Source organism: Paramormyrops kingsleyae, chromosome 11 (genome assembly GCF_048594095.1).
Source record: "Paramormyrops kingsleyae isolate MSU_618 chromosome 11, PKINGS_0.4, whole genome shotgun sequence".
Taxonomy (NCBI): domain Eukaryota; kingdom Metazoa; phylum Chordata; class Actinopteri; order Osteoglossiformes; family Mormyridae; genus Paramormyrops; species Paramormyrops kingsleyae.
In genome coordinates this window covers 2,827,501-2,852,612 of record NC_132807.1, presented here as the reverse complement: position 1 = coordinate 2,852,612, position 25,112 = coordinate 2,827,501, and the positions used below count along the sequence as shown (strand labels likewise).

Sequence of the window (25,112 nt, the reverse complement as noted above, 5' to 3'; positions counted from 1 at the left end):
AACCAAACTGTTAGTCTTTCAGCCAGCATCACAAAAGTAAAAGTGCAACACCAACAAAATGTATATACAGAGTGAGGAGCATGGCTTTTAATTACACAAATCATAATATATTAGTTAGAGTGAAGAGTGGCAACAGTATAATAACTGATATTTCAAAATATCGAGTATTAAAACTACCTATACACATGTATGGGAGATGCAATATGAAGATGGAAGGATTGAAATGAGTAATTGTACATCCGAATTATGATCTATTTGAAGGACATTTTTGTAAACTCCTAAGTGGATGGTTGTAAAGTCCGCCCAGTCTGGTTTGGTTAAATTGTCCCTGAATGAGCAGAAAAAGGCAAAAAGAACTGGGAGCACCAATAGATACATGATGGTTCACTGGATGAGGAGCATGTGGGGATGTTGGTGGAGTTGAGTCACTAGCTCTTCCTCCGTTGGTTCCTGTATGTGTTCTCTTAAAGACGACACAAAAACACAACAGAAAAAGATCAATAGGTAAACCTTCTGTATGCCAAGAATCACAGGACCGAAGAACAAAAAAAACAATGGGGCAACACTATCCGTAGGGCAAAGAAAAACATCCACATCCTCAATTCTGGGTTAAAGAAGCTATCAAGAATGGGTAGGAAGTCTTATTGAATTATGGAAAAAATAAAGCAGTGTAGAGCTTAGCATTAAAGTAAAAATGGCCCTGACCATCATTATGAATTTTGTGTCTCTTTTCTCCCTGGGACAGAAAAATGACAAATTCAAAAATATCCTGATGGCTAAAACTATTTTTTTTCAGGTTTCATGAGATAACACTACTATGAACAATGTTACATGGGTGAGATTAATTAGCCAACTGCAATTGGTAAGCATTGGCAGGCTAGAAGTGTAATGTCAAGCACTAATGATTACAGTAATTCTCATCATAATTTCACAGTAATAGCAGACGAAGTGGAGTATTTTGTAAGCTGTAGGTCTTTAAGTCTATCCTGCAAAACATTCAAAAAACCAAAAAAAAAATAATCAGATTTTAAATAATCAAAAGAAGCATTAAGCTTCTGCTCTACCTGAACATTAGTTGTACTGTCATCTGGCATCCAATTCTCTCATGGTCTGAAACACTACAACCATAGCTACGATCCCATTTGTGGATGAAGTTCTGGAAAAGAGGGAATTTCAATTTTTATTGTCACTACTACTATACTCACTACTAATTTCTCCCTTAAATAACGATGGAAAAAAACTCTGGATTCACCTCTAAAATCAAGGCCACAAACAGGTTCACCCACATGACAGAAGATGTCAGCCACCAGCACACAAAGTAGACTTTTGACCACCTTCAGAGAGAGCAGGTTAAACAACAACGACAAAAATGATTGGTGGCGCTTTACATTAACAGTAATGTATAATAATTCATTATGTGTTCATAGAAAATTCAGTCCACCTTCATAATGCATTCATAGAACATTCACAAGCAGCATGGAAGTATACCACAACATCTTAACATACTTTAACAGCTTTAAAATACACTAATAACAAACATGATTTTATTATAATGTTTGTTATTGTCATATAATGTTTGCTACTGATGTTTATTACAGCTGTTAAGGTATGTTAGGATGTTAAACTATGCTTACATGCTAATGAATGCTCTATGAATGCATTATGAAGGTGCAGTTAATGTAAAGCATTACCCAATGATCATTATTATAATTACTTTTAAAAAATCTGGTATTAATCTAAAACGGTGCCATTTATACAGATGGGTAGTTACTATTGGAAAAAATCTACATAAGTAGGCCGTCTGATAAATGAATATAATAATGAATGAGTAGAGATACAAACAGGGCCACCCACCACAGTCATTCATTTGAATATGGCATCGCCACGGTGCCCTATGAACTTACTCATTAGTCTGTCTGGCATAAATTTCCATGAAGACCTGCCAGTTGTTCACTACCATGATGTTGTACAGAAGCACTAGCGTGGACTGGGCACAGCCAATGGGAGGAGAGCGGAAAGATCAAGAACATGAGGATTGTTATGGCAGTCAACCAATAACAAAAACAGAGTAACACATTTGGCAGAATTGTTACTAATAATAACGAACATGCCTTAAATATGACTAGCACTGTACACTGACAGTTACTGTATGGAGGGGCGCTGTAAAGGGGGGGTAAACGATGACGATTCCCGGGGCCCATGACTGAGAGGGGGCCCAGAGAAGCCCCCAATAAAATTGTGGTGCTGATAGTAAAAAATAGTTGGGGGCCCTGTCAAGATTCTTTTCATGGGGCCCAAAATCCTTAGCAGCGCCCCTGACTGTATGTACTACTCAAACAGATGTATTGTGGACAGAAAATATTTATCTTCATTCCAGACACTGCTTTCTCTAAATATTTAGGTTTACCATTTAACCATAATAAAAATGTCCTGGATTATATTTGTTGCTTGTAATTTTACAATACTCACAGCAAAATCATCAAAATTGTTCGGCCAGTAGCCTAGCTGTTCGTATGTCCCACATTGTGCCGTGTAGTTAATGGTGATGTTTGTCAGACTGACGTTGGCGGTTGTACTGAAAAAGACATGTCTCAATATATGTAAAATACGTTAATCTAACTGGTCACTAACGCACCAAATTATTGTTCCCATTGGCAGATTCTAAGAAAAAAAAATTAAAACTTGGCTGAATGTCACGCAACGCAAAATTCACCTGAAGAAATGTAAATGTAAAACGAATAATAAGCTTTTGAACAAAATGTTGGTCTTCTTACTTGTTTGATGTTGCTTTGATTGATCCCTGAAACAGCCAAATACCAAGCACAGCGAAAACATAGTACACCACCTTAACAGAGAAATGTTAGAGAAGAGGGAAACACATTATCTGTTAGCATGGAGGTCATTTTAAAGGCTGTAAATGACGTACTTTTCGTGAATATATCATGGCAAGCTACTTACCACCAAGATCCCAGCAAATGCCCTGAGGTTTTTGGCCAGATCCACCAGAGTACTGGCTACCAGAGCCATCAGCTAAAAAAGTACAAACACAACAGCTAAAAATAAAATGTGTGGTTCATAGTTATGTATATTCATTTCTATAGGAAAATGTTTGATATTACATAACAGGCTGTTCAAAATTAATATGGAGTTTGGGGAGATGGTTCCTTTAGTAAAGTAACTGCCACAAGGTGACATTATATTAAAATATTACATGCAAACACATGACTTTAAAAGTAAGATTCAGCATCATTCTGTACACTGAATGTAGAGATAAAATAAAAAGGTCTGTTTGGTTACCTTTATGTTTGGAATGATCCTGAGGAAGCGGAAGACGACTAGCATGTTCACCAGACGGACCATCTCCCACAAGGAGAGAACGCCTGGCTGCGTGGGGAACCTGGAACATTTTTTTTTCCCTTTCATTGTTTTTTTTTAAATATTTTGAGATATGATCTTTTTGTATCATCTCAAATAAATTAAAAATCCTTTCTTTTATTTAAATTATAATATAGAATATGATGGCATCAATAACGAAAATCTATTTTGACACCTTTTGATGACATAAGTGGTACAGTTAATGGAATGTAATCCAGCAGACATGCAGACACAGAGATCATCAGAAGAGGATCTATGTCTGGTCACCATGGAGACTAATATCGTAAGAAGATCCCAGTAATAAATAATAGCTTATAAATATGGAGAATGAATAATATCAGTAAAAATACATACCGTTGTGGAAATCTGTAAGTAGCAAATATGGCGATCTGGAGACACTTTTGTTGTAAGAGAAAGGAAAGGGGTGGTATGTTACAATACGGAGAAAATGATTTTTAAGACACAATGGATTCTTTCAAGTGCAGTGCAAATGCCTCGAAAATAGAGATGGTCATTAACTGTCGATTTTTCGACTAAAATAACGTAAATGTGTACTTTTAACAATTTGAGAACTTGTCAGATTGAGTCAAATTGTAAAATACAGTCTGCACATACCAGGAGAAGGACTGTCATTAACCCATCAAAAATATTGCTTCTGTAAGAAAGGTATCCTCTCCAACCCAAGGAAAATATTTTCAGTCCCGTCTCAGTTAGGTAGTACAAAATGAAGCAGCAGTTTATGGCCTTGAAAAAAAGTAAACAAATACTGTAAGTACTGTACTGCAAAAGTGGCCTTTGTGATGAGACATGAATACTTCAATTCAGCATTAAGTGACTTTTTTCAGAGTTCAAAGTAAAAATCCATAAATCCACAGAATATACAATGTTTCCTTTCAAAACCTGCTTGGGCTACAAACACCACTTACCCCTAGATAGTAGTTATCTCGATCTGAGATGGATTTCTCAGAATCAATTACCAGTATAGTCTGAAAAATTAAGAAAGAAAAAAGCAGAATATACTTCAAAGATTCCTCTATGAGATGTTTATTAACAGTAATACTCACCTAAGGAAAGTTAATAATCAATTTAACTGTATAAAAGGTTTCTTAAAATGTTCATTATTAAGGGTGCTTGGCTTACACATATGCAGATGACATTGGTGAGTGCCACCACATTCCCCACCACAGTGAAGTAATAGTGGCTAAAAACAAACTGAAGTCTCTGAAGGAACCTGTAGTTATACTCAGGTAATGAAGGATGCTGCGGGAAAAAAAAGAAGTTGTGCAACTTTACAATGAGGCTTCCTTTTTGCTACTTATAATGGTAGTAACTCAACAGAAAAAACAAAGTGTTATGACTTGTTTATAACAGTCTATTAATCAGCCCCAATCCCCACACCCCAACACCCTAAACGCCCACAGTACTGCCACAATATTGATATGGACACCATACCATCCATACCCAAATCTCCACCCTTACAATTAATGATTGACAAATTGTTACAACCAAATTAATACCCTGAATATAAATCATTCATAAACCCTTTGTAAGGGTAGTCTTACTGTAAAGTCGCAACAAAAAAAACTTCAGATGGTACATATATATGGTTTCACATACTGAAATCTACAGCTAAATGCTATATATTCCTATATAAGGAATGGTTGATTCTTTGTTTCCATGGTATTTATTGTAGAAGATGAGCATTCCCACTGACAGAATATGTATGTCCTAGAGGATGTGGTAGATGGATACCTCCTGGATGTGGTCCTTGTCCAACTCGTCAAAAAGCCTCTGAAAATCTTTCCCTTGAATATCGCCACTGGAAAATTGCTGGACTTTCTGATTAGAATAAGGTCAATGGAGAAGGGTTACACTAAAAGTTGAACAGGAAAACAACTGAATGAGAGCTACACTGACACATTAATGGCTGCATGCACCACTGAGTGATCGCCAGCTCACCACAATACTATTTACATAAGTGTTTCTCAATCAGAATCCTCAGGGACCCGCAGCAGTCCACGTTTTTGCTCCCTCCCAGCTCAGCAAAAATGTGGACTGTCTGTCAGATGGCCACCACCTGTGGGTCCCCGGGGTTGGAAAACACGGATCTATCCAGCTTAACCCATCTATCATTAACCACCCTGCTCACAATCCCTTTTACACCAATCCCCATGACTGCAATTCCTACCGCCATGATGGCTAGTCTGTGGTAAGACTTCATGTGCACCTTCTTCATCACCTTCAGCACGGTGTCCACCTGCACACACTGACTTGGGGAAAACCCCAGGGAATACACGCACATTAAAAAAGTATGGCAGAAGTCGGACGGCAAACTTTAAAAACCCTCTTTCATAAAAAAATCTGTAGTGATACACCTTAAATATGCATAGAGAAATAAAGTTTTATTTGATTTTACTTTTTATTGTTTTACTGCAAATACTGGGGTGAATTCAGGGGAGGTTTTGAAATGGCTAAACTGACACACTTCGACAGAAAAATATCATAGTTTTACACCAATATGAAAATCATTTAAACAATTTTCTTTGATTGCCTAAGTCTTTTTCACAGTGCTGTATATACACACCAGAAATAAAAATATTATCTAAGTTTAAAAAGAGAGTAAGGTAAGGAGCATGACATGACAAAGCACCTCAGGGAGGAGAACCAGTCATGCTAAATTGAACTGCTAGTATTGCTAATAATATGATCAGAATTACAAGTACACTACCTTTAGGTATTAGGTAAGTGACAAGGACTTACATGTGCTCTTCAGTCTGTGTTTTGGCTTGGCCTTGGAACATGACCTCAAATGCTGCCCTGATACCCAGCCGCCTCCTCAGTATGGATGCCTGGATAGACATCTGTGAAATAAACGGATGGTAAGTGCCTGGACCAGACAACTACAATGGCTCATTACAGACTACAGTATCATATGAACATATCAAGGGCCTCATTGCAATTTGCTGGTCAGTTTGCATTTATGTTCTTTCACTGTTTCTCCGTCTGGCAATGTGTCACCTGATCTTCAATACTGGCAAACTCTTAATTAGGAGAAAGTAAGGTTTAAATAAAGGTACTGAATGTGTCATTTGAGAACTGGCTATTTTTTCATTAAAAAATATTGGTTTATTATAACCATAAGCTAAAAAAAATAATAAAAACAGATTTCTTAAATGGGGGAAAGTTTTATAAACTGTGGTTATATAAAGCTAACCCCAGGCTCACCAGTAAGTATCCTCTGAACTGGTTGTATATCACAGCAGTAAGAAGATTCATTAAGAAGTAGGTTCCTAAAAGAGTTAAAATAAGTAAAAATTAGAAAGAAATAAATGGTGCCTTCTACACAACTTTCAAAATCTCATTAAGTGTTTAAGTTAAATGATGAAAAAGTTGGCCCAGACTAAGAATCTCTTACCATCACTTTAGACAGCTAGGACAGGATTATTTTCATAGTGGTATGCAATGTGCTTGGTTGTAGGAATGAGAATATTTTTGACTAATCCAACTGGAGAACTTCCTTCCAAAATTCTACAGAAGTTTCGCAAAATTAAGACAAGTAGCAATGAGCAATGCTGCTTTTTAGCACCCTCTGCCCGAGGCCCTCAACATTCTGTTTAGTATGGTACATGATGTCTTCTTGTCTGGACACTTAAGGAAAAATCAGTATGCATCATTAAAGGATAGGGATTTAACTAAATAATTATGTACACAAAACCTCTGAGTAAGGTGATGTTCTCTGAACTATATTCAGAGGTACTCAGAAATTCGTTGCAGTCTTTTCAGTACCTAAAATATTCTGGTTAACTCTAATTCTTCAGGTTACAAATCTGTGTCGATCAATATACATATATATATTGCATATCTCAGTACTTACCAAAGCCATTGAAGAGGATGAAAAAGATGGAGTATCCTCGGCTTAAAGAATATGCTGGAATCATCACTGGTTAATAAAAAAGAAGGTTAAGCAAGTGAGTAAGTTTGATTATTTACCGACAAAAGTGAGTGAGCCAAAGGCTAGAACTCCATCCTCACACATCCGGAGCTGTAGCCTTCACTCCTGACCTTGGTTCCATGTGTGTTTAGCTTTTGGAGTTGATGATCTCTCCCTAATTTGTACAGGCTTGCTCCCTCAGTCCAAAACATGCGATTGGGGAAACTGGTGCCCCTAAATTGCCCATGATGTGTTTGTGTGGGTGTACGCATTGTGATGGAGCCTTGTGCCTTATGTTTCTTGTGATAAGCTATGGGCTTAATGCATGCCTATTCTGGAAAAGTGGTGCTGGGTGAGTTAATTATGTAGTAAATTAATTCAGTCACTCATAAATTCAATATTTTACTCAACACAAATGAACAATGTCCACTTTAAAACAAATTTTGTATATGTACACTAATTCATACAAATGCTTTGTATTTTGAAACGGCATATGTATGCAGTTTACTTCGTAATTAATCGCATACTTATATACAAAATTATCCAGCCCTGAGAAAATGAACCTACCATCAGGGTTGTTTGCAGTGGTAAGAAGTACCAGTAATGATGTTATGGATTGTGGTAAGTTTTGGAAATATCCTTCCCATTCTCTGTTGTCATCTGGGTCCTAGGCGAAAACAGATCCAATACCTATAACATTTATCAGTTAAACTGGGGGCATTTTATTGACGGCCTTTCTGCATGTGTTACGTAGAGAATGACTTAAAGAAGTACAAATCATACCTCTCCCCTGGCAAAGATCAGCATTCCAAACATGGTGAACAAGCAGAGATGCAAAGCAATCAACAGGATCACACTGGGAAAGCAGACAAACACTTACTGGGTCACTTTGTATCTTTGCATGTACTGCCTGCTGTTAAATAATGAGGGAAAAGAAGCACTGGGCACTAGTGAGGTTCAGCCAATGAAGACACTCATATAAAGCAGTGTTCCCCAATTCAGTCCTTGGGGACCCGCAGACAGTCCACGTTTTTACTCCCTCCCTGCTCCCTGCCAGACAGTCCACATTTTTGCTGGGAGCTGGGAGGGAGCAAAAATACGGAACATCTGTGGGTCTCTGGGGACCGGGTTGGGAAACATGGCAGTAGAGCATAAACAGGGCACTGCAGCCAATGACGAGAACATTTGTTTTGCAAAGCTATTGCACATATGCCTGATTACAAGCAGCATGAAATACCTTGTGATTTCTGGAAGTGTCCTTTTTATGCATTTTAAGGTTTTTTTCATGAGGGATGAGTTTTGAAGGAGAAAGAATGGTCGGAAAATTCGTCTGATCTTCAAAGTCTGCAGTTTGAAATTTGTTATTTGACATTTTATCAAACAATGACAACATAGCTTTGAACATAATATATATTCATAATACCTTGTAAACCCATGAGAGTGCAGATATTACATATGATCTTAATGTGTAAAATTATATATTATGTTAGATTATGTAATTTGGAAAATGTTACATTTTTAACGAACTTGGGAATTTACTGCAATGACATGCTATATAGCACAATATGAAAGATGAAAAAATTATATGAAACATGCAAAAATTTCACAAGCTAAACTAAATGAAACATCCTCACCTCACTGCAGATCATGCTCACCGATAATGTCCAATCAATGACAGACATTCCAATGACTACGGCATACCCAATCAGCCACTTGTTCTTCTGAAACTCCTCCCATCCAAAAAGGTAACTCTACCAATACAACGAAGATATCACTATTAACTCCATCAGGGGCGCCGCCAGGGGGGGGAAGGTTAGAACGATTCTAGGGGCCCAGCACTGACATGGGGCCCTGTTAGGGGCTTTACCTTTTCGCAAAAAGGGGGAGGGGGGGGGGCCTCTAATTCTAATCTTTCATGGGGCCCAAGATTTCTGGCGGCGCCCCTGAACTCCATTAACACCCAGTGCCAATATTATTAGTCAAACTTGCTCGTCAACTCAAACAGCCTGTTCCTACAAATAGCAAATTATGTTTCTGGATTTGATCATCCAGTTGAGTTGGACAGCGGTTCCTGTATTCCAGCAAGCATAAAAATAGACATGCACAGACCATTCACAACAAATGAAAATTCTGAGTATGTCAACAGGGAGTATTTTGAAATTGTGGTTTTAAAAGTTGTGTTACTTTTACTTTAATCATGATGTTAGGTGTTATCCTAAATTGCACCAGCCAAAGCACTGGCTGATGTGACAGGCAAACTCATCCTTGAAAGGGATATGCAAGTATAACAAAATGTATGTCCTAGACAGTGGACTACATGCTGTAGATATTACCACAATGGCAACCCACATTGATTTCCTACATATTTATACTCAGATGCCACTTTATTATGGGAGGTATTTTCTGCAAAAAATAAAATTAAAATGAAAATGATAAAAAGAAAATGCAATCTCCACTTTGCCATTTACTTCCCAAAGTCTGTGCGTAAAAATCCTGCACAAATTAAAATTAAAATGAAATAGCACTATTTGCATTTTTATTTTCCACTCATGTATGAGTCAGATGTGAAAAATTGAAAAATAAAATTAAAAACCCTTTTTGTCTTTTCATTTTCCAATTTGACTTTTCATTTCCTACTTTGGCTTTTCATTTTCAAGTTCGCTACATGCAAATATATGTTAATCGGAGCGGGCGGTGGGCGGAGCTACTGATCACTGCTGCGCTTCTCAGTGCGTTTGCCGATTCCTTTCTTCTTGTGTTTCTTGCCCGTGTCGCCCGTGTCGCCCAAACTAATGGCAAAGACACACGCGGCTTAAGTTAGCTACTAGCTACAGCTTCCGATTCATTTAGCTTCTTATTCGTAGCGTCTAATTTCGGGGCTTAAGTTGGAAATACAAAATAACGTATAAATAAAAGGTTTGAGAACGTATATTTATTTCGTAGAAGAAAGTCTTCCTGTATTGAAAATGGTGGAATTACCTGGGCATAATGTGATCTTTCATTTGTAACAGTAAACTGGTCGCATGACACTTTGATCAATTGTTCACACTTATTTGAATAAGAAGCCATATTTCCAAATGTAATTCGGAGGTCTTATTCATCTTGGGTAAGGCAAATATGAAATGCATAGTAAACAGCAGGCATGCCACTCTAATGACACTGAAATTAGCCTAGGCCAGATAGCTACCTAGCTGAAAACATGGCAGTCTGACCCAGGCTAATTTCAGTGTTTCCTTACAATGGCATACCTGCCATTATATCGCACGACATAATATTTAATTTCGTATTTTCAAAATGTTTTAACTAAAAACTGCACAGCATGTGCAGCTTCGAACACTCCCCTATAAGGAAGCTGCAAGTAACTTAAGTCGTGAAATAAGATGCTACGAATAAGAAGCTAAATGAATCGGAAGCTGTAGCTAGTAGCTAACTTAAGCCGCGTGTGACTTTGCCATTAGTTTGGGCGACACGGGCGACACGGGCAAGAAACACAAGAAGAAAGGAATCGGCAAACGCACTGAGAAGCGCAGCAGTGATCAGTAGCCCCGCCCACCGCCCCGCTCCGATTAACATATATTTGCATGTAGTGAACTTGAAAATGAAAAGCCAAAGTAGGAAATGAAAAGTCAAATTGGAAAATGAAAAGACAAAAAGGGTTTTTAATTTTATTTTTCAATTTTTCACATCTGACTCATACATGAGTGGAAAATTAAAATGCAAATAGTGCTATTTCATTTTAATTTTAATTTGTGCAGGATTTTTACGCACAGACTTTGGGAAGTAAATGGAAAAGTGGAGATTGTATTTCCTTTTTATCATTTTCATTTTAATTTTATTTTTTTGCAGAAAATACCTCCCATACTTTATTTGATAAGCTGTTATCTTTCCAAAATGTGGCCATTCTGTTAGCTTTAACAAGTTTGGCCTTATCTTCAACACAGAAATATTTATCAATGCTATTTGTTCTGCATTTAAGCATTATGTGGCAACATGGAGCTGCACGGTGACACAGTGATTAGCCTCACACCTCTGCGACTGGGGTTCGAGGCACTGCCCTTGCTCTACGTGCGTGGAGTTTTGATGTTTGCCCTGTGTTGTTATGCGGTTTCCTCTGGGTACTCCATTTTCCCACAGTCCAAAAACATGCAATGGAAAATTGGAGTTACCAAATTGCCCATAAGTGTGAATGTGTGTCTGAATGGTGTGTGTGTGTGTGTGTGTGTCTGTATATCCTGCAAAGGGCTGGCACTCCATCCTGGGTTACTCTACATAACTGCTAAAGACAAAATAATGTAATCCCTGTGTAACTGACCATGAAATTCCAAAAGCATGAAGATAATTCCATAGTATTTTGCAATGTTATTTTTGGATTTACTTGAGCAGTTACCTTCATAGATAGGTCAAGGAAAAAGATGATGAGACACACAATCTCAATGCTCTCAGTCAACCCACATGGGGGCTCCCAGGGGGGTTTCTTATATCGCAGATCGGAGGTGATGGACAGGGAAGAGGGTTTCTCTATGAATGCCAAACAGAGGATGACTGCAATGGCCAAACCAAGACCCCTACGCACACAGGGAACAGAACCAAAAAGCACCATCATGTCAACTATTCAGTAAGCTGATGTATTACTCTGTTATAGTGCGAAAAAACACATACACTTTTACGCCTATTATATTTGCCCTAAAATTTTGGTCCCACCAGGGGAAAATCATCGCTAAATAACGACCATAGCTCAAACTTACCACTGGCAGATTCTGGAATAGTACCATCGGTAGAAATGCAGTGATCTTGCATCGACACGATGGTTGATGGACCGATACTATTAAAAAATATTTATTTCAGAAATAATGCAGAATGATGAAAAACACTGAAGGCGACGAATAAGACAGCCTTACCTGTATGGCATCTTCAATAAATACGACTGCTTGTTGAATATACAGGTCTTCCTCATCTTGAAGACACAATAGAAAATTGATGGCAAAAGATAAGAGTTTGGACAGGCTACAGAGACACCTCCAGTCCATGGAGCTACATAACTGATAAGAAACTGGACTTACTACAGTCCTGCATAATGTGAAACACTGGAATAACAGCCCAGGCAGTACAGAACTCACACCAGGACCAAGCTAACGTATTTCTGGAGTGCTACATTTCTTATATAATAAGCATTCATAATTCAAAATAATATCTGTCTATCCTATCTTTCATCTTATCAGTCAATAATTAAAAAGGCAGTTTGGCATGCATATTTTAAGTTTTATTGCCACAGTAGTCATTTATCAATCTCAGGCTCCAATTTAATAATATAGATGAAGCCAGTTGTTCTCTTACAGTGCTACTTCTAGAAGTGTAAGTGTATGTATGGTTTTGCTTTTGTTGAGAACAAATTCATCAATTTTTTCCCCATGAGGCCTAGCACTAAGTAAAGTGAGAGATAGTTGTTTATTAACCTATACACACGATAACCAACACTGATATAGGATAATTTTAGACCTAATTGTGAAAACAAGCATTTAAATATATTGCACTCAAAGAGGAATGTGAGGAACGAGGAGGTGGATTAGATACTGTCCACATCGCGGGGGAGGGTCAGGTGATTTTACTGAGTTTTCTACATATTGGGGTGTTCTGCTTTGGTTTTGCCAGTAGCTCAGCCTAGAACTTCCAATATTTTGGACATAGTTGCCAGGACAGTGAAATGCCTTCCTGTGCAGTGTCCTTATTTTACCTTACTCAACTATATTAAACATTTAGCAAATATCTGTCTCTAAAAAGGTAAAATGAAATCTTGGCGTTAAATGGTTCTCTTTACCAGGCCTTCCCAGAACATTTCCAAAAGATTACTATAACTTTGACTTTTCATATCAGAGGTATAATTGGCACAGATCGCTGTCAGTAGCTTACTAGTTTTGTTCGAATGTGCTATAACAATGACCATGGAGATGCTTTCAAAGATACCAGTTACTTCACAGTGGAAAAAGTTAAGCTATAGCAAAGCTGCTTTGTAAAAAACGTGATCAAATTGGCAATTTGATTTTATATATACAGTGGAGGAAATAATTATTTGACCCCTCGCTGAGTTTGTAAGTTTGTCCAATGACAAAGAAATGAAAAGTCTCAGAACAGTATCATTTCAATGGTAGGTTTATTTTAACAGTGACAGATAGCACATCAAAAGGAAAATTGAAAAAATAACTCTAAATAAAATATAGAAACTGATTTGCATTTCATTGAGTGAAATAAGTATTTGAACCCCTACCAACCATTAAGAGTTCTGGCTCCTACAGAGTGGTTAGACACTCCTACTCAATTAGTCACCCTCATTAAAGACACCTGTCTTAACTAGTCACCTGTATAAAAGACATCTGTCCACAGAATCAATCAATCAAGCAGACTCCAAACTCTCCAACATGGGAAAGACCAAAGAGCTGTCCAAGGATGTCAGAGACAAAATTGTAGACCTGCACAAGGCTGGAATGGGCTACAAAACCATTAGCAAGAAGCTGGGAGAGAAGGTGACAACTGTTGGTGCAACTGTTTGAAAATGGAAGGAGCACAAAATGACCATCAATCGACCTCGGTCTGGGGCTCCACGCAAGATCTCACCTCGTGGGGTGTCAATGATTCTGAGAAAGGTGAGAAATCATCCTAAAACTACATGGGAGGAGTTGGTTAATGACCTCAAAGTAGCTGGGACCACAGTCACCAAGAAAACCATTGGAAACACATTACACCGCAATGGATTAAAATCCTGCAGTGCTCGCAAGGACCCACTGCTCAAGAAGGCACATGTGCAGGCCCATCTGAAGTTTGCCAATTGTTACGATCCAGTCTAGGGTTGGACCGCAACAAAGTGAAAGGGAAGGAGGGATTGGGGAGGACAGGACAACTAGGGCTAGGAGAAGGGAACACGGGACACAGAGGGAGTCTTTTTTTATAGTTTTTTTTATAGTTTTTCACAAACACAATACAAACACTAGGTGTAACGAACGTCAGGAGTGACAAAGGCCAAAGAAACAAACAAAAGCACATCTACCGAGTAACCCAAGCTGAGCTACCTAAGTGAACACAAAGAAAATGGTGAAACGAAACAATGCCTAAATCTATCTCCCTGACCAAACAAACAATAATCCCCACGTTAACGAATAAACAAAAAGGCAGACACTCCCTACACACCTAGTGAAACACGAAACACCAAGCCGAGGCAAAGGTATCAAAAGGGAAAACCGAGAGGCGAAGTCGAAACACAGGCGAAAGTCCAAAACCAATCAAGCAATCAGAAACAAAGGCGAAAGTACAAATAAGGGCGAGGCGAGAATCGAAAGTCAAGGGCAAAACAGTCATACACGATCAATCAAACAAAGCAAAAGCGAACAGAGAGCGAGCTAGCAGGCGAGAAGCAAGTAGCGGGCAACGAAGGGACGAAGCGGCGAACTCTTCAGCCGGTGAACCGGAAACAGCTCCGAGGGCAAGGGAGGCGGGGGCAGGTCCTGAGGGCGGAGTCGAGGGGGCGGGCGACCAATCGGCGAGTGGGCAGGACGTCCGAAGGACCTGCAGGCATCCTCCTAAACTTACGGCACGTAACACTTACGGCACGTACCCGAAACTTACGGCACAAATTCCTTACGGCACGTAACCCGAACTTACGGCACGTAACACCCCCCCCACACAAGAGTGAACCCACACGGGTCACCAAAATACACAGATCCCAAACAAAAAACAACAAAAACCACAAAATAAACATAAGAAAACAAACAGAACGGAACTTCAGGGGAGGTAACAGAGTGATTAGGATCCGGGGTCACAGACTCAATCTTCGAAGGTTTATCCAGCAACGGCACAGACATGAACGTGTCCTCGAGGTCAATGTCGGCAAGCTGGCGCCGCTGTGCACGAGTAAGCACACACGCAGGAAACACCGTCGGGTGTTCCACCGCTACATCATTTTCACACAGCACAGGGTCCAGAACGACTTCGGGTAGAGGAACGATTCTCTTCCCCGCTATGTCATTCCCAAGAATAAACGTAATGCCTGGGACAGGTAACTGGGGCTGGACAGCTACTCGCACGTATCCCGAGAAATCGGGAGTACACAAATAAACGGTGTGCAGGGGAACTCCAGCCACACACAAATCGATTCCCTGCACCAACACATCCGTACCACAGTACGTTTCGTCACATAGGGGAATAACTCCTTCCACCAAGAATGACTGAGCGGCTCCCGTATCCCGCAGGATAGTCACAGGGTGCCGAGCATCCATCTCACTGAGCGAAACCGAACCAGTAAATACAAACGGTTCGAAAGCAGCATCAACACGAGAGGAGGAGGGCGAAGAACTGTTGGGGCAGGCAGCAACATTCACTTTTCTAGCTGCTGTACGAGCTTCCTTGCGCTTTAACACAGGACAAACAGATATAATATGGCCCACCTCGTGGCAGTAAAAGCACTCGCGTTTCTCCACGGGTGGTGGAGACGCTTGCGAAGGGGAGGTTACAATCGGACGAGATTTTACGTGGCAAAGGAATCGGAGTAAACACAGGTTTGTGGGTCAAAACGAACTCGTCAGCGAGGGTGGCAGCTTCAGTTAGCGAAGTGACCTTTTGCTCATTCAGGTACACTACCACTCGATCAGGAACACAGTTCTTAAATTCTTCTAACAGGACCAGTTCCTTAAGCTGGTCGAAGGTAAACACACCACTAGCGCCGCACCACTTATCAAACAAGACGGCTTTCTCGCGTGCGAACTCCACGTATGTTTGGCTGGCGGATTTGGGAAGATTTCGAAAGTTCTGCCGATAAGCTTCCGGCACTAACTCATAAGCGCGAAGCACAGTAGCCTTCACAATGTCGTAATCCAGGCTCTGCTCTAACGCAAGAGCCGAACAAACTTCCTGTGCCTTACCCACAAGCTTACATTGCAGTAACAGTGACCAAAGGTGTTTGGGCCAGTTCAATGTCATAGCAATGCGCTCAAAAATGGAAAAGTAGGCGTCTACCTCATTTTCCCGAAACACAGGAACAAGACCGATGTGTCGGCTCACATCAAAGCTCGATCTACCAATTTCCGGGGAGACAGGCGAGCTCAAGGGAGACCGGGGACGGGGTCTAGGAGCGTCTTGGGCGTCAGCCTGGTCTCGGGCGGAGCGAGCTGCGGGTGGAGGTGTACCTGGTGTGGGTACCTTACGCGGAAGAGGCATTGGTTTTTGGTCGCCCATGCTCATCCGACGTAACTCCAGCTCCTTCTCAGCCTCCATCTCCATAGCCCGGACACGGAGTAGCTGAGCCTGGTACTCCTGTCTCTTAATCTCAAGCTCGAGCTCCCGTAACTTAATCGTCAGCAGTAGGTCCTCCCTGGTTGAGCGGGGATCCCCAAGATCCATGCGGTGTCCACTCCCTGGATCGTCGCTGCTGGCCTCCGCTACAGCAGACATCCGAACCGGGGTGGCAGCAACACTAGGGGATCCACCCAACTCAGGCAGTATACCTTGCTGAACCAATTCATCGAGCAGAATTTGCTTAACAACCCGCTTGGAAGCCTCAGCGGGAACCAAAATGTTAAAGAAGTCTGCTATCTGTAGCAGATCATCCTTGCGGCACACATCAAATTGTTCGAGTGTGGGGTAAAGGGTGAACGCAACAAGGTCGAATTGGGCCATCACGATTACTGCAATCACCACAACACCCCCCCACACAAAAAAAATCCGCCAGACAAGCACGAAAGGGAAAGAAGGAAAGGACGAGCCCCCAATTTTGTTACGATCCAGTCTAGGGTTGGACCGCAACAAAGTGAAAGGGAAGGAGGGATTGGGGAGGACAGGACAACTAGGGCTAGGAGAAGGGAACACGGGACACAGAGGGAGTCTTTTTTTATAGTTTTTTTTATAGTTTTTCACAAACACAATACAAACACTAGGTGTAACGAACGTCAGGAGTGACAAAGGCCAAAGAAACAAACAAAAGCACATCTACCGAGTAACCCAAGCTGAGCTACCTAAGTGAACACAAAGAAAATGGTGAAACGAAACAATGCCTAAATCTATCTCCCTGACCAAACAAACAATAATCCCCACGTTAACGAATAAACAAAAAGGCAGACACTCCCTACACACCTAGTGAAACACGAAACACCAAGCCGAGGCAAAGGTATCAAAAGGGAAAACCGAGAGGCGAAGTCGAAACACAGGCGAAAGTCCAAAACCAATCAAGCAATCAGAAACAAAGGCGAAAGTACAAATAAGGGCGAGGCGAGAATCGAAAGTCAAGGGCAAAACAGTCATACACGATCAATCAAACAAAGCAAAAGCGAACAGAGAGCGAGCTAGCAGGCGAGAAGCAAGTAGCGGGCAACGAAGGGACGAAGCGGCGAACTCTTCAGCCGGTGAACCGGAAACAGCTCCGAGGGCAAGGGAGGCGGGGGCAGGTCCTGAGGGCGGAGTCGAGGGGGCGGGCGACCAATCGGCGAGTGGGCAGGACGTCCGAAGGACCTGCAGGCATCCTCCTAAACTTACGGCACGTAACACTTACGGCACGTACCCGAAACTTACGGCACAAATTCCTTACGGCACGTAACCCGAACTTACGGCACGTAACACAATGAACACCTGAATGATTCAAAGAGTGACTGGGAGAAGGTGCTGTGGTCAGATGAGACCAAAATTAAGCTCTTTGGCATTAACTCAACTTGCCGTGTTTGGAGGAAGAAAAATGCTGCCTATGACCCCCAAAACACTGTCCCCTCCATCAAGCATGGAGGTGGAAACATTTTGCTTTGGGGGTGTTTTTCTGCTAAGGGCACAGGACAACTTCACCGCATCAACGGGCAAATGGACGGAGCCGTGTATCGTAAAATCCTGAGCAACAACCTCCTTCCCTCTGCCAGGAAACTGAAAATGGGTTGTGGATGGGTGTTCCAGCACGACAATGACCCAAAACATACAGCAAAGGTAATAAAGGAGTGTCTCAAGAAGAATCACATTAAGGTCATGGAGTGGCCTACACCGTAAAAAATCTAACCTTCAAAATCGTTAACTGAAATGAAGATTCTAAGTTGAAAAAGCAATTACACCTAATAAATGTTCAGGTAACTTATAAACATGAGTTATTTTTCTTCTAATGTTCAAGGGAAATGAGAAAGTTGCGTTAAATGGCATTAAGTTTTAGTCGACTCCGTGTACTTTCCGTCACTGCGCATGTGCACTTCCTCCCTCCCCCCCCCCCCTTGGAAAGAAACGGTTTGGATGCCTACAAGTTTCGGCGAGGAAGCGCTTTTCCCACGTTGCAAAGCATAAGGTAAGACTGACTTCTACTTTTGTGCTATGTTCATTGCTATTAAGTTTTGTTTAGACAGTTTTTTAAGTGACAAGATTGGCATGTATATACCAAACGAATGTTAAACTTAGCCTTTCAGTAATTTCGTATCGACTTTTCTTTTTGCAATGTTAGCCAAATGACAATGCAACCAATATGTGACAGGTGAACTACATGAGATGGCAGAATAAATGTCATTTCTGGTATTAAAAATTTCTTTTAATTAAAGTGACCACGGTAATTTTGGCGGGAGATGTGACGCGGTAATGTTAGCATTAAGGTTAACTTAGGCCAACTAACATTAGCTATCATATTATACATTAGCTTTGCATTTTACATAAATATTCTGTTGGCTGCCTGAAGTGTAATACAGATATTTGAGATGCTGAGATGTATTTCTGATAAGGGATCATGATCTCAACAGCAGAATTTAACAGTAATGGAAAGATTAAAAAAAAAAAAGATGGCTCAGTAGCCTATTTTTACTGAAGTCGAACACTAGCGAGTAATGCTACTCTGAGGATGGCGCCACAGCCATGCTTAAACATGTCCTATTGAGAGCGCCAAAACATAGCGTAGCAGTTGTGTGCGTTCAGAATTCATGGTTTCTATGCCTCCTGATCATGTCAGTAGAATTTTACGGGTAATGTATGAATACGTATTATGCTCCATGATACAGTATCATTATAGCTACATAACAGACCTAAAATTTATGCTAAAATATTTTTACAGAGATTGCTTCAATAACCATAAAGACATGTTAGGCTATACGTTATTTTTGGATGAATTGATTCTAAGCATTTCTCATTTTAAAATGTGCTTTCAGGTTTGGAATGCAGTGCAAATTTTGAGAATCCCCCTCCTGATGTACTATTGAAGCACTGCAGGTTGTCACTATCAAGGCCACTCTTCATCATTACCCTGTCTCTATCCTGAGTGTTTGCACTTCCAGAAATCCAGGTGCGTTAAATGTGACTTCATCTTGAGCACATAGACAAATTCCACAACAAGCACCCCATTTAAATTTTTTTGCGAAACCTTATCATATCCATGATTGTAATATGCATTCTTATTTGGACCTGTATGACTTTGTTGCAGAGATTGGTGATATTACAGGATTTCTTTTATGTAACTAAGATTTTTTTTAAATGCAAAGAAGTGTTTGTGTATGCCCAGTGAGAGAGGAATTCTTTTTTGTGACGTGTTCAAAGATGTAATGGTTTTTTTGACGTAAAAGTTCTGCTCATATGCAATCAGGCATGTTTAGTATATATGCCTAATAATTAGGGCACACATCTTTCTTGTGGTGCTTTGCTGAAGTGTGTGCGTATCAGCAGTGATCTTTTAAGGTGGAGTGTGGTGTTGCAAGAGATTGTACTTATTAACCTTTTTGAATTTCAAGGAATAAAGTGTGTATACACGATGTTCAAAAAGGAGTGAAATAAAAAGTTGTATTTAATAATTTGTTGTCTGTCATGATTAAGATGAACATGTAATTAATTGCCTTTAATTCTTTGTTTTTCGTTAAACTTAAAATAAGTTTAGAGGGATTTGAGCAGACTTAGAAATGTAAGGCAACCAGCTGCAAAGCATTTCTAAGTTCTCAACTTCAATCACCATGTACTTGTGCTAACTTGCTTTTCTTCGGGTTATAATAGTTCACCCAACTTATCATTTCAATCTTAGCAAAATCACACTTACTATTTGATTAGGCTTGCAAAGTGAAGTTGAGGAAACTTAAAGTATTGCCCTGTGAGAACTAACAGTGTAATTTAGGAAATTAAGTCAGTGCAACTACATGGGCATGAAGTTGAGAACTTAAATGCTTCGCAGCAGGTTGCCTTATATTTTTAAGTGTTCCCAACTTTTTATTTTTTACAGTGTAGTCAGTCTCCAGACCGTAATCCAATGGAAAACCTATGGAGGGAGCTGAAGCTCAAAGTTGCACAGAGACAGCCTCAACCTTAGTGATTTAGAGATGATCTGCAAAGAGGAGTGGACCAAAATTCCTCCTAAAATGTGCACAAACTTGGTCATCAATTACAAGAAACATTTGACCTCTGTGCTTGCAAACAAGGGTTTTGCCACTAAGTATTAAGTCTTTTTTGTTAGAGGGTTCAAATACTTATTTCACTCCATGAAATGCAAATCAGTTTCTATATTTTATTTAGTGTTATTTTTTTTCAATTTTCCTTTTTGATGTGCTATCTGTCACTGTTAAAATAAACCTACCATTGAAATGATACTGTTCTGAGACTTTTCATTTCTTTGTCATTGGACAAACTTACAAAATCAGCGAGGGGTCAAATTATTATTTCCTCCACTGTATGTTTGCATAGCTGACCACCATGGAATATTATAGTACGTCTCATTCCTTAGTAATTCAGAAATTTTATCTGAAAGCGTAAATGTAACACAGTGACCAAACCGGTTTGAGCTTATCGCTGTACCGCTACAATGACGCGGTAACTTTATACTTTGACAACTCTCAGGTGACTAAAGCGTAAGTTATAAAAAAAAAAAACAATAAACTGGATGACTCCGTTTTGTAATGGTTGGTAGGGCTGGGTTTCTTCTGTTTCCCTGTGTCGCTGTTTTAAGAAAATGACAGCGTGTACTTTTTTATTTGCTTTAAGAAAGGACATGTAGACTCTTTAGCTGACTACATTCGAAATATCTTTCTCTTCGAGGTTTGGACGAAATATTTATCAAATGATCAATATATTAGCTAACCCTTTAAATTACCTTAACATCTAAGTTGTTTACCCTCATTGTACATTTCGCTTACTGTTTCGGAAATGTTCGTTTACAAGTGTAACACTAAGGCTGGCGTGTAATCCATCGCAGGGGACACTTCTGTGCTGGCTGGGACTCGAACCCAGCTCCGAGAGATATATCAGATAACAGCGTTAATGTACCACTGTGCCAACATACCGACTGCAACTTACACCTTGACTTCGGAATGTGTTTTTTTCTTAAGTTTCTATTATTGTTTAGTTATTCATACTATCTCACATATATAATGGAAAAATTTGTTCACAGGTGTCTCGGGTGCCATAACTGAAGACCACCACAATCGGGATGGCTTGCCGATGTATTGACTTACCACCCTCAGTGCAGCAGGAATCTCTGTCCACGGAGTACGACAAACGCCTAGTTTTAGGCGTCTCTCTGCCGCTGTGATTACTGCTGGAGTGATATCCGTAATCTACTGAACTGCGACTTAGACGTGTATTTAACAGAGGCTGGTTTTCCATGATCGAAGCGCCTTCGGGGCGACTAAAGACGAGAAAATTATCACTCGCGAAAATGACCACTGTATAAAATGTGGCTACACTTGTGTTACCTCGAAAGCCATTTTAAGGAATATCAGGAAACGCAGGGCACTATATGCTTACTGAAACTTCCTCCAGTCGTGTCTCCGCCTCATACTCCACTTCTCCTTCAGTGTTACTCAATAAATTGCGCCACTCTGCGTCTCTTTGTACTGAGCGATACTAAGACAGTTGAAGCGTTACAATGGGGTAAATTAGTCCAAATTACTTAAGATAACACTCAAAGGAAATGAAATCTGTATGGTCGCGTGACTCGCGACAGCTTCCATGCTATAAAGAAGAGCTAGGTGACAGGGCGCGATCAAACTATATCCCGAAGATTGTATGCAAATCGCCACTCCGCCGTGAAATTAATACAGTAGATTTTGAAAGAACTTGCAATATGCATTTAATTAGTTCTGTTTACTTAAGTTTTGCGTATGTTTGCGGATACATTATTATGGCGAATGCTCCCATAGGAGTCTTCATTTCGCAACCACGACTGCTATTCTGTACAATTATAGGAATTTCACATGACGTTACACATGAGACATATTTAGTCTCACTGCTCTATCCCCTGCTCTAGGTATTTCACAGAAGGCGACGATGAAGTTAACAATACACAGCGCTACATACAAGCGCATATACTGATTTGGGTTGTATAAATACTTGAACAAAGATCAAAACAAGACATATTTCAGCTATCATATTTATTTTACTACTATTTAAGTCAAGCCAACTAACGTCATTCGTACAAATTTGGTTTACTAATATATCAGACTTAAAATCAATTTGGCCTCATATGTGATGCAGAGTATTTGCATTCCAATTATTAATTTGTAATTCGTATCAGTACCACTAAAACAATAAATGTTTCGTGGTGATACAGTAAACGGTCCAGGATTAGCGTGTCTTCACTGTCCATTGTTCCAACACAGGACACAATTGGGTAGGAAAGTGCACAGGATGTAAATATCACTACTCAAATCAGGGGTAACTGACAAATGTATGATATTAACTTTTTCTAATTGTACTTTGCTTAATTCTCCAGCATTCATTCTATCCACAATATCAATAAAGGACTACATAAAAAGTGACCATGCAGGATGAACTCAATTTGTATGGGCAATACAGCACCAGAAAATATTTTAAAAAGTTCTCAGGAACAGATTACCGCTGTTTGTCAAGACCTTGTCATTGCTGCTTATTTGTAGCCTCTATCTGAGATACCTGTTGAAAAAGACATTTCGTTGTGTTACAAACCTAAAATCTGTTTAGAACCTGAAACTCTCAAAAACAAATATAGTATTGCTGGAAGAAAGGAAGAACATTTTCTAAATGTTTCCATTATCTAAAACAAGGGGTATATCAAACGGTGCACTGAATTTTTTAATTTTATTATGCTTAAAGCTTTTACAGCTGTGACATTTGACAAAGTCCGTCACAATATTTGAGCTGTTCATGACCAACTTTCGTATATCTACCTTATCATCAATGCATCTAAATTGTCTGGGCCAAAGTGTATTGTAGAGGAAAGGTCTGAGGTCAAAGCGGTTGTCATCGGGGCTGTAGTTTTCAGCGTGGTATGCTGGGGTCAGTGTTGTCATCTTGTGTCTATTAGCAGAGTACATCCTGAAGAAGTTCTTCACTTTTGTTGCAATCTGCAGCAAATCACATCTAATTTAAGTCAGTCTCTCAACAAACACAGGCAACAATAATTAAAACAACCAGTTAACTCTCCAGTGGGAGGAAACAGACATTTCACAGATTTACATATTGGTCTGTGTATATTTGTATATACACATTTGTATAACTGTAGTTATATTGGTTTTACTGAGAAATCTATAGTTATTCTTTAGGTATCAATTCAGTCATATACAGTTTAAAAGGAGACTAAACACTTGGTAGAATAATACTTAAAAACCTTATTTTTCTTTTTCTTCCAAATAATTGAAAGATTTTTAACCATCTGAAAAATTGTGGAAAATTCTGTCAACTTATAATTCATGATTGGCTTCATTGCTAAATCCACCTCAGTAGTGTATCCAGAAGCAAAGCCAACCTGATATTAATAAAAAAAAGAGAAATAAAAACCATGAAAGCTAATAGTCTAACTTAGTTAAAGATTGTCACAATTATCTCACAACACTGGAAGGCTTCAGCAGACCGACCTGTGACAGGGAGTAGTTTTCCTTCCACATGTCAATCAGCTTGCAGAACATGCTATACGGACCGCACTTAGAAATCTTCCTCAGCCGGCCGATCACAGACAGCTCTGCATATGTCATGCCCATATCAGACTGGAAAGAAGGGTTCATTTCACTATAGCTTAAATCACTGCACAATGTAACACAGCATTTATTCTAAAAATCTACTGTCAAGCTAATCTACTGTCAAAAAAAGAGCCTTTGGGGAAGGCAGTTAACACACATACCATCATTTATTTCATTTTATCATCAAATTTATTTCAATAAGTTTGTAATTTCTACAGCTCCATCATGAACACAATGTCATTGATATTTCAGCTGGAGTTCAGGTATGTGTATTTTGATATACTATATGATCCAAGATTATTTGATCTGTATCTGAAAGCATATGAAGACAATATCCCTCCAATGGCAGAGTCATTACTTCATCGGTCTGGGAGATGTGGCCATCACGCAATGGTTCTAGTTCTGCGGTTGGAGGGGCAGCCATGATGCTGTGAAGTCCAACACAGAAGCCAGTAACGCAAATGCCTGACATGCTTTCTGCAGTACAAGTCTGCCCTAGAGGCGAGTATGGGGTGCACAAACAAGGAGGATACAGCTTTCGACATACTTAGGCTGCGGGTATCGTACTTATCAAGGAATGAGTGAGGTGCAGATTAAGATGTAGAAGTGTACTATGAAAAGAAAAACAAACCTTCTCACCTGCATAGTGCTGTGATTTTGAAACTGTCAACACAATACTGCAAGAAGCGCTTGAGATCAGTTTTACTGATGCCACCAATAGGATTGATGTCCGCACTGGAGCAGTCATACTTCGTGTAGTATCCTGTAAGGCTGGGGATAGCAGAAAAAAAAAATGGAATTAATATGTAAGGAACCACATTAACTAAATGGTGAAAATTCATACAGGAGGCTGACTATTTGAAAGACATTTTGATACAATATAAAAATATGCAAAGAACACAAATGTT

The 25,112-nt window shown here is 39.8% G+C and overlaps 3 protein-coding genes across 6 annotated transcripts in view; 1 reads left to right on the top strand and 2 right to left on the bottom strand.

Annotated features, from left to right (window-relative positions):
* dhcr7 (7-dehydrocholesterol reductase) overlaps positions 1-25,112 on the top strand; it is a 155,538-nt gene that overhangs the window by 108,553 nt on the left and 21,873 nt on the right. The window lies entirely within an intron of this gene.
* On the bottom strand, positions 66-22,158 carry LOC111848057 (two pore channel protein 2). The gene is made up of 25 exons (XM_023819770.2): positions 21,724-22,158; positions 12,205-12,260; positions 12,052-12,128; positions 11,694-11,871; positions 8,941-9,057; positions 8,544-8,650; positions 8,090-8,162; positions 7,874-7,973; positions 7,250-7,315; positions 6,601-6,665; positions 6,136-6,236; positions 5,564-5,645; positions 5,128-5,214; positions 4,516-4,635; positions 4,302-4,361; positions 3,991-4,119; positions 3,730-3,773; positions 3,298-3,397; positions 2,959-3,030; positions 2,775-2,845; positions 2,470-2,575; positions 1,905-1,987; positions 1,253-1,334; positions 1,065-1,156; positions 66-463 (listed from the first exon to the last, which is right to left on the bottom strand). Exons 1-25 carry the CDS (start codon positions 21,872-21,874, stop codon positions 385-387), a joined length of 2,298 nt encoding a protein of 765 aa, XP_023675538.1. The 5' UTR covers positions 21,875-22,158; the 3' UTR covers positions 66-384.
* Positions 22,627-25,112, bottom strand: part of LOC111848058 (glutamine-dependent NAD(+) synthetase) — a 13,752-nt gene continuing 11,266 nt past the window's right edge. For all 4 annotated transcript variants that reach the window (XM_023819773.2, XM_072717813.1, XM_023819774.2 and 1 more), the window contains 5 exons: positions 24,844-24,975; positions 24,563-24,632; positions 24,103-24,231; positions 23,416-23,592; positions 22,627-23,161 (listed from right to left, as the gene is read on the bottom strand). In XM_023819773.2, coding sequence (XP_023675541.2) covers positions 23,126-23,161; positions 23,416-23,592; positions 24,103-24,231; positions 24,563-24,632; positions 24,844-24,975 — 544 coding nt within the window. In that variant the 3' untranslated portion in view covers positions 22,627-23,125. The remainder of the gene's footprint in view (positions 23,162-23,415; positions 23,593-24,102; positions 24,232-24,562; positions 24,633-24,843; positions 24,976-25,112) is intronic.